The 15,442-nt window shown below is 38.1% G+C and overlaps 1 protein-coding gene across 5 annotated transcripts; it reads left to right on the top strand.

The window, feature by feature from the left end:
• The first annotated feature begins 872 nt into the window (after nucleotides 1-872).
• On the top strand, nucleotides 873-12,412 carry LOC114459090 (peptidyl-prolyl cis-trans isomerase FKBP8-like). 5 transcript variants are annotated; one of them, XM_028441446.1, is made up of 4 exons: nucleotides 873-1,032; nucleotides 4,185-4,253; nucleotides 10,864-11,597; nucleotides 11,711-12,412. In XM_028441446.1, the coding sequence occupies exons 2-3, from the start codon at nucleotides 4,200-4,202 to the stop codon at nucleotides 11,494-11,496; spliced, it is 687 nt and encodes a 228-aa protein (XP_028297247.1). In that variant the 5' UTR covers nucleotides 873-1,032; nucleotides 4,185-4,199; the 3' UTR covers nucleotides 11,497-11,597; nucleotides 11,711-12,412. The 5 variants fall into 5 exon arrangements, 3 of the variants coding, with proteins under 3 accessions (XP_028297247.1, XP_028297248.1, XP_028297249.1); XR_003673229.1 differs by lacking the exons at nucleotides 10,864-11,597; nucleotides 11,711-12,412 and adding an exon at nucleotides 5,064-5,581; XR_003673228.1 differs by lacking the exons at nucleotides 10,864-11,597; nucleotides 11,711-12,412 and adding an exon at nucleotides 5,020-5,581.
• Nucleotides 12,413-15,442: the final 3,030 nt, after the last annotated feature.

The raw sequence follows: 15,442 nt of genomic DNA, 5'->3' as shown, positions 1-15,442 counted from the left end.
GCCTTGGATTTATTTATTTTTAATAAAAAGATGTAGGTTGGTTAAAAAGATATAAAAACAGTGAAGCTACGCTGTGTAAAAACAATAATAATCTGATATAAAATGTCTCACTGGTACAGACTAACTGCTTGTTACTGCTGTTTTGGCCTTATTGTGTTTATTAATATTTCAGTGACTTGTAGTTCCTAGACTGCTGCTCTATCATCTGCTGACAGTGTAGATGGATTAAACAATACTGTGTGCTAGGGCTGGACGCTCTCCCTACACTACATCTCAGGATTCACTATCTCTACAGTACTTTTTAAAGTTGACTCTTTGTTAATGTTGTTCATTGTCTGTTCTTACTTTTACCTGACCATACATCAAATATGAGTTTATTCTGTTATTAATACTGAGGACAATGTTTGCCTCTAATAGCTCTTTATAATTATTGTGGTGTGTGTCTGGTCCACTTTAAGTGTTGGTCCTGGTCAACTTTTTGATCTTTGTCTTTAGTTTAATGTTTGCAGGTGTTGTGAGATCACCTTGGTGGGCTTAGTGGTGGAGACCCCATGTACCAGCAGCTACGAAATATCACGTTAATAAAATACTTATAGATACTAAAATATTAATATAATTTATATTTACTTTAAATACATTTATATATTTACATGTGACACTGAGTGTTTTCAGAGACATGATTAAAGAGACTTGATTGAAATATTTTGCCCCCATTTATTTAAAAGTTGGATTCATCTGAATTCATAAAAACAGCTAAGGACTTTAAAACATGTTAAAAGTACTGTATTATTATTATTATTATTATTATTATTATTATTATTATTATTATTATTATTCTCTGAGTAACTTAATTATTTTCTAGCAGGTCTGGGTATATTTTACATAGTAGCAGTACCTGGCCAGTAGGTGGAGCTGTGGGCATTTGGTGTCAATAGCGGACGTCAGTCACCAATAGAGTAAGACGTCAACAGTGCTAGTTACACGGAGCAACACAGACTTAAAAACTGCTTTGTTTTCTCACTATTTCCACAGGTAAGATGCTCAGAAACCATAACCAGAAGAGATATAACATGTATAAGCCTTAGACTGTGACTGAAATACAGTGATTTGGATGAATGGAGACGAGAGAGACGTTGTAATGAGTGCTAACTGAGTACGACAACGTGGCGCTAAAAAGGTTAAAAACGAGCTTTAAAACTGTTTTATAAAAATGAGAAACAATCAACTGTAGATAGTAGCACTAACAGGAATGAGAGTTCTGGTTAACTAGTGAGTTGAGAGGAGTTAAAACTTGGTTTGTGTGGATGAATGAGCAGAGGCTAATGCCACAGATGCTAACTGTGCTAACAATAGTAAAGCCTGCACGCATTGCAGCGTTACAGTACACCGTTTCCGGTTGGGTTTTCAGAATAAGAGCGGAGCAATATATCAGACATGTAACCTTGTCCTATATAAAAATGATTGTTTATATGGAAGATACAATTTCAGTATTATATTTTATTGTCATTGTGGAGTAACATAGAGCTAGACAGAGACAATAATAAATACTGGTGAGTTAAAAACAGTTCTAAGTTAAGTTAAAAAGGTAAAATTGTTCATGAGAGAATAAATATAGATTGAAAAAGCAGTTAAATGAGTATACATACTGTTAAGAAGTTAATTGAGTATAACTACTGTTGGTGAACAATGTTGGTTATAGGATGTACTATTACATAGTCACATGATTGTAATTTGAATGTTTTTGACTTGATCACCTTGTAATATGTGTTCTGAAATACGTCAGTCACCAATAGAGTGAGACGTCAACAGTGCTTGTTATACGGAGCAACACAGACTTAAAAACTGATATGTTTGGTCACTATTTCCACAGGAATAAAAATTAATGTGTAACACCAAGGATCGACCACAGTATCATTTTTATAAGTGTAATAAACACACTCAGTCAGGTTAATTTAAAATGTTTTATTCTTTATTTTTCTCAGACTCAACAGCTTCTCTGATTAGATCCAACCAGACACTTCACTTAAATCTATATCTGCAGGAAAACACAACAGATAGACGTTAAAATGGACAGTACTGGGAATTAATGTTTATAATGTAAATAAAGTAGGTTTATTTCTGCCCTAAATGTAAAGTTTTTTACACTATTAATAATAATAAAAGACTGATTAGGTTGATATTTGTTTTATAAAAATAAAATAATATCCACATTAACATATATACAGAAACTGATCAAAACACAATGACAATTAAAAACCAAACAGAAAATAAACTAAAACCAAAATAAATCAGAGAAAACTCAAAACACACATTTCCATAATTTGACATGTTGGCAGCAGGTTTAGAACACATAAAACTAATATTTATGAATATTTTTAACTCATTAAAAAATGTGACAAACATGACTTTGTTTTTAAATATCTGCATTTATGAATTTAAAAAATACAATAATTAAAATATAGTTGTAATAAATCTTTATCCTTAAATTTTAAACCAAACTTAATGTAATCAAACTCAAGTATTGGAAAATAAAAAAAATCAATTATGTTATAATTTGTTGGATTTAAGGCTGCAAAGCAGAATTATTAAAAAAATAAAATAATTTATTAATAAGATACAATAGATTCTACATAAAAGAAAGAGCCGGGGGAAGAAAGAACACATTACAAAAACAGAATAATACAAAGATTAATGCCATTATATATTTTATTCAAGTTAAGGGATGTTATGGAATTTTTACCAGATTATATATTTTTCACAGACACATTAAGTTGTTGGTTTTTCACTGATTTGATCAAAGTTGAAAAATATCTTGGTTCTAAACATGAAGCAAAGGGAAAACTTAGATTATTTGTTCCTTTTTTCTCTTTTATTTTCTTAAATAGTTTTAAAAAGGGAAACAGAATAGGTTGATAACCTTAGACAAACACTAAATAATACTCAGTATTATTACCACTGGTAGTGATGAAATCAACTTTCTAAGTCATTTTTACAATTTAAACAAAAGTGTTTTTTAAACTTTTCTAAATCTTTGTTAAAGTCGTTCACAATGTGACTGGTACCAGTTACGTGTTCATGTGGAGTGTCACAGTGTGTGTGTTTGAACCTTCTCAGTTGGTCAAAAGGCCAATGAACACACACACACACACACATTTTAAATCATGCTTTAAATGTTTGTTATTTCAATGATCATATTTATTTATTTTTATAAAAGGAACAACACACATTCATAAACGTTTCATGGATCATTTTCATTTCTAGTCCCTGGACAGGTTGATGTCTTTATTATTCAATTAAAAAAAAAAAAATCATTTCAATCAAAAATAAACATTTTCAATCAAATAAAAAAAGTGTTCAAATGCAAAAAAAAAATACTTGAGACCCAAATATTTGCATTTGAACACTTTTTTTTGATTGAAAATGTTTTTTTTAATTAAATAAAGACACAAATCTACCTCCATAGACCAGATTATAATTTGTTGACAGAAAAAAGTTCAAATTCTAAGACTTTGAACTTGCATTAATGAATATATTTTATAAAATAAGTCAAAATATACAGTATTACGAAACCAAAAAATACATGAAAAATTAAATTAAAAACAATATATATATATATATATTTAAATATAATACTGTCTTTTCAGTATGGCTCTTCAGCTCCACCCACTAATCAATGAGGGATCCTCCCACCCTTACAACATGACTCCACCCATCACCCTTAAAGTCCTCTTTGGGGAGGAGCTAGAGAGGGTTATAGCTTGGGGAGTGGTAGAAGACAAAATTGTCCCATGGACAATAAAGAACAACCTGGTTGCCATAGTAACCGATGCCAGGACTGTTTCAAAAACAAGTTTTTGACGAACAAAAAAAAAAAAAAATTGGAATAAAACATTTAGTTTCAAGAAATATACCCTTGAGGGTAACCCCCCCCCCCTACAGACTGATGATTGGAAGGCAGACAATGCTGTTTAAAACAGCAGGGATTGAGGTTGAGGACAGCCTCATTCAAAGTGGGAGGCTGCTCCTCAACCCTCCCTCAAAGATGGCTTCTGTTTCTGTTATATTCACATGTTAACTTACTATATGCCTTGTTTCTTTGTAGTTTGAACATAAATTGATGAGATCACCTGGTAAATGACTGACCATCATAATCTACTATTTACACCAACTCTTCTTTAATCCAGCTTTCAGATGCCAGAATGGTGTGTGTGAAGGGGAAAGACGTTACCATGGCAACGGTTACTATGCTAGAGGTAAGTTTCCCTTTGTAATGCAGCTCATCATTTATTGATAGAAAAAACAAACTTTAGATGATACATGCAGTCATTCTATCAGCACACAGTACATTATTCACTCATTTCTACATAGAATGTATGTTCCACATGCAGCGTGTTCTACACACACTTTACTGTGTGTTCTCTATTCATTAAACACAGTGTGTATGTATACATGTTCCACATGAGGTCTCCTATAGGGAACATACAGTAGTCATAGTTACACCTGTGAAGTCCCAGCAGTGTCAAAATACAACTAGACACATTTATTTATGAAAACCTCACCAAAAGGCTTCTGAGACCATCCAGTCAGACTGATGACTATGGGGAGAGATTTGTCTCAAAAACATTCACAAATAGATTCACAATTTTTACATGTGTTTTTCAAATCCACAAATATATTTACAATTTTGACATGTACTTCTTAGATTTTCACATGTTTTTCAGATCCACAAATACATCAACAATTTACACACGTGTTTTCTCATTTATGTGTGTATTTATCATGAATTATCATGTGTAAATCCTCAACTGTGATTGTGGATTGAGCAAAGTACGTTTGTGGATCGGCCCGGAAATATAAAGAGAACCAATATTACAAATTTGGAAATATAAAAACAATCAATAATAAAAATGTGGAAATATAATGAGAATCAAAAATGAAAAAAATATACAAAAGTAGTATATTTGTTTTCCATTTTGTGCTTTTTCTGTTTTGTCTTTGTCTTTTACTTCATGACTCAAGCTGTCGGTAAAAGCAAAGGTCAATTCAATGGTCATTCTGCCCAGGCTGACTAGTCGATACCTGATCACATGATTCCTCTTCTCTTGGAGGGAAAGTTAAAAATGGGAGACGTGGATGAATTGAGAAGAGGCGTTCAACGACAGTTATTTGCAATATCTCGGTATGTGGAGGAAAATTCTCCAACGGACTATATTTTAAGGTTGGTGGAAGATGTCATGGAAAGTCTTGGAGAAATATCTGCGCTGACAAATGCAGACATGGACGAAGCTGTGTGGTGCAATCTTGAGGAGGTAAGTGTAAAATACGATGCCGTCATGTTGTCGGTCAGCTTTGTACACAAGTTTTAAGAGGGACAAAAGCTACATCATGACTCTGATTCACATATTAGGCATTCAGCCCTAATTAGCAGCCACAGCCAAAGTTAGCCCCTGCTATGGGCAGACCTGTGTTCAGCTCACACAAACGGACAGATTAGAGCTCAGACACACAGTGTGTCCCAGAGCAGGGATTAGGATGATCCATGGTCTTCTTAAATCACAGGGTGTACAATTGCAAAGTGAGTATTGATGCTGGATTTTTCCAGATCAAAGTTGTAAAATACTAGTTTTAAGAGTTGCTGCTTTTACTTCTCAGAACAACATGTAAAGCTCAGTTAGATGATTAATAAGTGTCACATATTGATCAGCTGTTTATTAATAAATGAGCCTGTGTAACATTTTGCATCAGCAAATTTAACCCAGAATTTTCTTTCTGATCAGACTTTATTTGATAAAATGATCTAGATTTATATCATATATCATCATTTAGATAAAATATATTGAGATATGAGTGTTGGTCCATATCACCAGCCCTAGTAGGAATGTTCAAAACATTTAAATGTTAATAAAGGTCGACCTACCAGATTATAATCACATCATTGTATTTAGTAGGTAGTTGACAAGTGGGTATTTTAGATTTATTGTACATCTATATTAAAATATAAGGAATACTGGAGCTTAGTTGGGAGGGTGGGACGGATCGTAGTGGGCGCCAGAAAATTTCCCTTATTTTCAAATCCAAAAGTTGACAGATATGATCTAAGAGAACCAGAACTGAGATCAACCTTCTGTCTGAGGTTAAGAGAAGATCATTGGTTACTTTTACTAAGACAGTCTCTGTGCTGTGATTGGCTCTAAAGCCAGACTGAAAGCTCTGTATAAATTGTTCCTAAGTAGGTGATCACATAGTTGACCTGTGATGACTTTTTCAAACATTTTGGAAACTAAAGGGAGATTAGATATTGGTCTATAATTGGACAAGTCATTTTTATGGAGAGGTTTGATTACAGTGGTTTTAAAGGTCTGTGGTACATAACCTGTTACTATAGATGTGTTAATACAGTTCATCATATTATTAACCATTTATTAGTAGTTTTAACCCACAACATGAATGGTTTTATCACTTATCAAGTCAGCCTGCCTTGATAACGGACAGTGATCAGTTTCATTACAACAGCACACACGTTTTTTTATCGTCACGTGTCATCACCATTGTGAAGAAACTCACTCTGCCAGTTTTCTCCATTGTAGTGATTGGTCAGACTTTGCTAGCTCCACCCCTTTCATGTGAACACGCATGTACCCAGGCTGAGAACACTTGGCTTCAATTAGCGTGTTGTTATCGACCTTCGTAGGACAGCTTCTCTCTGACAGGTAATGTTTGGTTAGTTGACGCCCATTAATGGAGATTAATCCAGGATACAATTATCTAGATTCATAGCATAGGACCTTTATGTCCTAAAATTATATCTAATTCATTAATTTAATTTACTACAGCAAAATAAATCACATTTTAAAGTATATTCTATAATTGTATAATAATGGCATTATTAAAACTGAACCTTGCGATTAACGCTGTGTTGCTATGTTTATCCAGTAACGTTAGCATATCCTCATCTGTTATCTGCTAATGATGCCTTAATCTACTAGTTTAGCGGGGGATAATCCACTAACATGCTTTAATGCACACATGCAAACGTAAAAAAGTGCATCACAAACTGTCTAATCCGCTCTAGGGTGTTTTTGGAACAAAGAGGAAAAGTATTATAGATATTTATCATAGACTCAGAGCTAGCGAAGCTTTACGAGCAGTGAATATTTGTTTGACTGAAATATTGTAAATTCTGTAATATGTCACACCTTCTTCATTTAAAAATATTGGTCTGTGACTTATCAGAGCTGAAAGTAATGGATTACAAGTACTCACATTACTGTAATTGAGTTGCTTTGATGGGTACTCATACTTTTTATTTGTACAAGTACGTTTTAAAACATTTCTACACCAACCGCTACTGAGTAAATTATTTTCTGTTTTAAAATGATCAACAGACATTGTGAAACTAAAAAAAATGAAATGACCAAACAACAACAAATGCATCACATCATAGCCGACCAATCAGATTAAATATAATGCATTAGATCATAGCAGACCAATCATATTAAACATAATGCATTAGATCATAGCCCACCAATCAGATTAAACGTAATGCATTAGATCATAGCCCACCAATCAGATTAAACGTAATGCATTATATCATAGCCCACCAATCAGATTAAACGACTAAAGTAGCTTTAATAATATAGATTAACGTTGACCAACGGTTGTCATCAGTGAGCAACGTTTGAGACCAAGGTGAGTTTCTAATAATAATGTCAACTTTAATGACTAATTTAATGATTTTCCACAATCCAGTGAGTAAATACTGCTTGTTTTAATCTAAATGTGTTTACATATTAAGTCATAATCTTGTGTAAATGAGCTGATATTGTAAAGATCTTTGGAACGACTCAAGCTCCTCCCACTGCTGGTGCAAACTCCATTATTGGTTATAAGATCTTCTTCGTTCTAAGCATTTGGTGGATTAGGGGCTAGATTTCCTGTGCATTACATCAATTCTGGACTGGTGTGGGACAACATATATGTTTGGGCCGACGCATCAATACAAAACATTTACGTCGACATATTTTTTGCGTCAAATGGGCGGGGCAATATGGCCTTTTTTAAATGTCTGAATATTTTCAAGCTGTATAATGATATACGATATACATCTCAATATTTTGCCCTTGCCTTGAGATGATGCTTTGATGTATAAAACCAGAATGGCAATATTCAATATATATTGTTGTTTTCTCTGTGATGTAATTGGGGTTTCCCCTATTATAGCAAAGTGCACCCTCGGATCTGGGTCGGTTGTGTTTGAATATGTGATCGATTGATTTGGTCTTGTACTTTCCTGGTGTGCCTAAGGCATAAAGCGGCGGTGCAGAAGGTAGATATATGTGACAGAGAATAATTACAATGACTAGGGTCATGTCTGGTGTAAACCACATGTATATTAGAGGTTGGATAGAGCTTTTGTAGTGGATTCCAGTCCTAGTTTCTAGTTTACTATGTCCTTGAGGTGGTAGATGTTATTGAATGCTACGACTGGTTGGCTAATTAGGAATGCCATATCTCGGCTCGTAGGGTTTATTCAGCTCACGATTGACGGCTAGTCTGTTAGTTTTGTTGTTCTGTATAGCTTAATTTGGTTTTGGTAGACCCACTTGAGCTTTTGTTTGGTCTTTGTGCTGGGAATCTTTATTTGGGGGTCCGGTCCATTTGGGAAGAAATTTCTTCACTAGTTTGGTTGCATGATGATCGTTTTTGAGCAAAACTGTAATATTAGACTCTGCCTCCAACCTGTAGTTCCTTCTGTGAGGCTTTTTGGTTGTAGTAGGCTTTATGGCCCTTAGTGCTCTCTTTGAGGTGTTTTAGAGCAAACGTAGCTTGGAGGTGGTTCTCAGGATCGATCATGTATTGGTGAGTGGTGTAGGTGATAGCAATGTTAGCTTGTCCTGGTTGGTACAGGAGGTGTGTGGGTAGAGTCATTTGCCTGCCCGTCATCATTTAAAAAAGGTGGGACGCCGGTTGATTTGTTCGGCGTCGTCTTGATTGCCATAAGGACCATGAGAAGTTTGACATCCCAGTCCTTTTGGTTGGCAGAGACATATTTCTTTAGATTCCTACCACCGTGTGGTTGGACCGTTCCACCTGTCCAGAGGACTGGGGGTGGTAGCTAATGTGAAAGTTGGGAGGAGAGATTGTCTGTCTCCAAAAGATGCATCAGTGAAGCTAAGCTAACGCTGCGGCTGGATCTTAACGAACTGTGACTGTTATCCAGGGACAGGTCAGCCAAACTTTTGCACGGTATGTTGTTGTAAATATGCAGCCTGTTGCTACTGCTGAGTCACTGCTAACAGCAGCTCATTTGCCTGATGTGTTTAGCATTGTGTAGCTGAAAAACATGCTGTGAATAAGTTTTTCCACATTTATTTTAGAAGCATTTTCAACAGCAGAATGTGCACCTGAAATATGCACAGCTTACTGTACATTGCTGTGCTAAGGCAGAAAAATTATTGTTTTAATTGTGGAGCAGTTGTTTTGTGCTTTATATGCACATCATTTATGGTTGTTTTATAGCAGTTGATCAACAGTGGATTATTATATTATTACAGCACTGATATGAAGCTGTATGGACACAAATGACTCAAAATAAATAAAGTTACTTTTTCTAGTAACGCATTACTTTTTGGTGTAAGTAATCAAAATAGTAACTGAGTTACTTTGTGAATGAAGTAACTAGTAACGGTAACTAGTTACTTTTTTTTCAGTAACTAGCACAACACTGGTTACAGCCAACAATAAAATGTTGGTTGTGTGTTTCTACGTCATGTTCGCCCCCTGTCCAATCAGAGCCTTCCCAACCCCCAGACCTAAAGTGGAATTAACTAAAGCCAAATAAACCGGTTTTCTATGTAAACCTCAGTTCTGGAATTACTATTACCATGTAAACATGAAGCAGAATGATTTAATGCAGAATAACTCATTCTGAATTATAAAAAAACACCATGTAACTGTGGCCACTGAGGAGTTTAGAACAACCGTTGATATGCTGGGGAAGAACTCCACATCAGAGAACATCAAAGGAACAGCAAAAAGTAGAACTCCAAAAAAAAAGAACAAAAGGCAGAACTAAAAACCCAGAGCTCATAGAGCAGATACTTCCTCAGGAGAGAAAACACAGACATAGTGTAAAAGCCCAAAGCTGCAGATAGGAGAGAATAGGAAACATCTGGAACAGCCCCTGATTCAAAGAAAGACTAATACGTCCCAGAATTAACATCCTTCCCACAGATGAGACACTAATACTAAGCTACTCTTAAATGGTAAATCTCATGGTGCTACCATCTTTTGGCACAGAGGACAATCTAACAACAAGTACATTATGATTACAGTGACCAGCATTTTTTCCAATTACAATTAAATCACAATTATTTTTTTAGCCTCAGAAATCCAATTACACTTACAGTACGTTATCATTTACTTTACAATTATTCAGAAATACTGAGCCTGAAATAGATAACCTAATAAAAGTTAACCTTTCTCTTGTGTTAGCTTTCTGTTAGCATCTCATATGATAACGGGTCTTAAGTCAGCTGTAAAATACACTTTTAAAATGGTAAAATGTGGGAAAGCTTGATATAAACATTTTAATAATATTTTAACTACATATGTGTAGAACATGTTCACCAGTTTAGCATTAAGTAAACATTGCAATTACAATTACAAAGTAAATTATCTGAACTCAACTAGAATTTAATGAGATTACGACAGCAACAGATTTTTAAAATTACAATTATAACTACACCATCTTTGTAATTAATTATCAATTACATGATTACAATTATAACTGACTCCAACCCTGCTCAGAAGCTGCCAGCTAATAATGGTAATGTACTTATAATATGTTTTCTTGTGTTTCAGGTTGTTTACCAAAGCAGTGACAGTGCATCAGTCATGAAGAGTGGGAATAACATTGTCGTGAATCAGTCCATGAGGAGAGAAACTGACCCCCAACCACCTGCTGATGGGTGGTTAGATATCTTTGGAAATGGTTCGCTAATGAAAAAGGTGCTGCAGGCTGGAAGAGGAAGATACAGTATGCCACAACCTGGACAGATTGTGAAGATTCATCTAATAACACGTCTGTTGGATGGGACGCTGATCAACAAGGTCTCGGAGTTGTCGCTCACTTTGGGAGACGGGGAAGTGATCTATGCAGTGGATGTGGCGGTGCAACTCATGGAAATGAGAGAGAAGGCACTCTTCCAGGTTCGGTCAGCGGTTGAGTTGAAAATTACGCTCCTGGAAGCTACTGATGCTCCAGACCTGAAGCTGCTGCCCCCCACTGAGAAGATTGATCTGGCCACCTGCAAGAGGGAGCAAGGCAATGTTCTTGATCAGCACAGAGACCTGAAGCCACGCAACAAAACGATCCGCGATGAGGTTTCCACGATGATGAAGAAGCACAGTGAGGACGATGAGAAGATGTTGGAGAACCCGTCCAGCACCCACAAACATCAGGCCAAGTCAGCAGGGGGTTTGAGCTGGAAGTGACTGCTTGGTGCCACTGCAGTAGCCATTGGCGGCATCGCTCTGTCTGTGGCCATCTATGCTAGAAAGTGATTCAAGAACTGTCGTAACGACACGACTTAAATGTGGGCATGTGGCCATTATAATGTACTTTGATTTGTTTTAGTTCCTTATTTGCAGTTGTGTTGTGTGTTTGCTGTGTTTTTGTTAAATCTTTTTTTGTTGTTAATCAGCGTAGGCCAACCCACTACCTTTTGGACAGCTGCTGGTAATCAGCGCAGCTGTACAGGACTGGAAGTGGCCCTCATATGAGGGATTAAAAGGACATCGGCAGAGAGACATTTGGTGTGTGTGTGTGTGAGTGGTGGCAGTAGCAGCCATTGGCAGGTCTGCTAGGACCGGACCGAGCGCCAGCGAAGCGTGAGGAGGGAACGGCGGAACCTGGGTTGGAGGCGAGGAACGGACGCGGTGACGGAGGGAGAGCGAGTGAGCAGCGCCAGGACGTGGAACGCGGGGACGCGGTGGAGGGAGAGCGAGTGAGCAGCGCCAGGACGTGGAACGCGGAGACGCGGTGGAGGGTGTGACACTCGAGGCCTGTTTACTCTATACTGGGCGGTTGCATTCGAGCGCCGCCCAGACGCGGTGAGTCGCACACCTGGGGGGGAGGCACGCGAAGCCAGGATCACTTCTCTCCCACTGGCAGATGTATTGTGTCCGCTAGGGCTGGACCGAGCGACAGCGAAGCGTGAGGAGGGAACGGCGGAACCAGGGTTGGAGGCGAGGAGCTGACGCGGTAACGGAGTGAGCGAGCAGCGCCAGGACTGGACACCAGGGCCAGCCCTACGGGGCAGCGGGGCCGGGGGCCGGAGACTCGACACCCAGAGCAGCGAGGTGGCGGCTGCGCCTCCTGTCCAGGCTCAGCCTTTATTTTTAATCTGTTACCTTTTGTCGGGGCCAAAATTATTAGTTATGCTTCTAGTCAAATGTGTACAATTTGTCATGTTTTAATACATGATGACTCCATCTCAATTTTCACTTTTGAACAGCTGAATCATGATTAAACAGTACAGAGCGTACTCAGCACAGCCAAGGCCAGAGCCTCTGCTCACATGCAGATACACACACACACTCAAAGATAAGAGAGGCGCCACTCTTCCTCATAACATATACGTCTTCATCATCCTCAAATCTTTCCACTATTGGGCACTGACTCCCTTCTCCTTCCCTTAGGGTGGAACTCTGTTGATATCTGTATAAAACCTTGAGCTGAAACTGTTAGGGGGGGCACTTCCTTCGGGCGTCCACTTGGACGGATGCTAATTTTGTTTCACTTTGTTCCATCTTGTACCTTTTTTACTTAGCCTTAGAATAAACCTTTTTTATAAAACCATCAATGCTTCTGCCTGGACTCCATCATTCAACCAGAGCATAAATCATGTCCCAAAATGAGGTCAACCGTAAATTTGCCGTGACAAATTGGCGTCGACGAACTGGATCCATCTTCTGCTCTGTGGGGCGTCGACCGTGGACCAGCACTGGGTCGACACACTTGAAGCCCCGGGGCTGGCCCGCGGTGGTCCGCCCGCGGACAGAGACTGGAGCACGAACCATCGGTTGAACCTCAAACACCAATTCGGACTAAGGTAAAGCTGCCTTTATAAACATATATATATATAAATTTTCATTTACATATATATTTGCTCTGTGTTGATTTTTTTTGGAACCAGTCAAGCATTGTATTGATTTTCAGCTTTGAGCTTTGATTTTGATCCTCAGCTGTTCTGTGTTTTGACGCAGTGAATAGCCATGAGAAAGGCTCAAATGGTTGCTTTTTAATGCTGTAGGTTCTCTCTGGTTTTCTTCGGGCTCGGATATTTTGTTTAGGCATAAAATACGGCTGGTCATTATTTACTTTGGTTTTGTTCGGACACCCACAGACAGCCTGTGAGGTCCTGACCATAGATAGACGGGCAACAAGGTTTCCAAAACATCCCAGCGGTGCCATGATCTGAGTTCACCTCTGTACCGAAAGATTAAAACCCAAAATCTAACCTAAATTGTGTTTCTGTGAATCAAACAGATGAAGAATCCAATAAACAAATAATATATGCATACGCATATACAATCTTGGTATGATGTGAACTCAGATCAGGCTTTCAGGCGAGTTTTACTTCTTTTTTTTTATCTTTGTATGGTTGTTTGGCTTTAATGCTTTCATTTGGACAAGTGTCAGCTTTCGGCTTCTGTGCGCCTTGATTTTTTTTTTTTTTTTTGTTTGTTTTGTTTTTCTCTCGAAGAGAGAGTCTCTCACACACACACACACACACACACACACACACACACACACACACACACACACACACACACACACACACACACACACACACACACAGAGAGAAAGGGACAGAGAGCCAAACACACACACACGTCGCTGCTGTGTTTTTCTTTTTTTTTACGTGTGAACACACACACACACACACACACGTACAGAGAGAGAGAGGGAAGCGCGCGCACGCACACGCAAAGAGCACACCCCTACATGCACACGCACGCAGAGAGAGAGAGAGAGAGAGAGAGCCACACCCACGAGACACACCCAAACAAGAGAGAGGTAGCGCCCCTCACTGGCCAGTTTAGTGCACTACACACTTGTGACACAACATTGTGATTTCTCACTTCTCCCCTGCCGATAGAATAGTGCCATTACACACAGACACTATTTTTATTTTTATTTTAAATTTTATTTTGATTTCATGTTTGATGGGCAACACACACTCAAACACACACACACATGAATACAGTCATCATTATCATTTTTTTTATTTTATTTTTTATTTATTTTTTTTTTTTATTTTTTTTATTATTATTCTATTGTTGGCTTTGTGGTTGCCCCCCTGAAGAAACGACATCTTCAATGAAAGAATGAAATCACCTTCAACTCTTACACTAATGAAATGTCAACATCATTCAAAGGACCAAGCATCAGAAGGAAATGGACAATCAAAGGTCTGTGACCTTTCAGGACTCAAGGACTCAACTCCCATTCAGCAAAGAAGGAAATGGACAATCAAAGGTCTGTGACCTTTCAGGACTCAAGGACTCAACTCCCATTCAGCAAAGCAATGCTGAAATAACTCGCTCAGTGCCAAGTCAACTCTTCATCATCTAAGGGCAGCATGCCAAATGCTGGGATTAACACATCCTGCCCCATCATCAAAGACTGAGAACCTGTGGGCATCGGAGTTGGGACACTCCCCCCCCACCAATGAGTTGCGAGTTAAACGCCACGACTACTGCCTGAATGATGGGCAGCAACTGCAGACTGGTCACACGTCTGCTGGACATCTTCACCAAAAAAAAAAAAAAAAAAGACACTGTTTCAAAAGCCACAAGGATACCAAGCCACAAGAAGTCCACCACAGCCTTTGGTGGTAGTGCTAAATCACTTTAGCCTTGAACTTTGGCATGGAGGGGGACAACCAGCAAATAGCCAACAAGCTTCTCCTTCGATAGGACAATACTAACCCTCTATCTTCTGACTGTGCACAAGATTATTTTGTTTTCATTTATTCTCTCACACGCAGACAGACCAGACATACATTCACACACCCACATTCAACCACCAGAACTTCAAACAGAACCCTTCACGTGTGAATGGGCTACAGAAAACTAGCTAGCTAAAAGCTCACTAACCCACACCTAACCATTGTGTGATTCTTTTAGGATCTGAAAAGCTCTCAGATCCTGACCTCTGACCTGTCTCTGCCTTCCTGGAAGCTATAACTGAGCCAAACTAACTATTCATTTAGTTAGTTAACTAACCCTAACACCACTTCTTTTAAAACTTTTTATTATTTTCATTTTATTTTATTTTATTTTATTTTATTTTATTTCGTTTTGTTTTGTTTTGGGTGAGTGTTTCCCCCCCCCCCCCCCCCCCCTTCTGTCCAGGTACCAGCTAAAGCCTACC

The sequence above is a fragment of the Gouania willdenowi genome, unplaced genomic scaffold (assembly GCF_900634775.1).
Source record: "Gouania willdenowi unplaced genomic scaffold, fGouWil2.1 scaffold_259_arrow_ctg1, whole genome shotgun sequence".
Lineage (NCBI taxonomy): Eukaryota > Metazoa > Chordata > Actinopteri > Blenniiformes > Gobiesocidae > Gouania > Gouania willdenowi.
The sequence above is the reverse complement of the archived record's forward strand: the minus strand, read 5'-3'. Positions and strand labels throughout refer to the sequence as shown.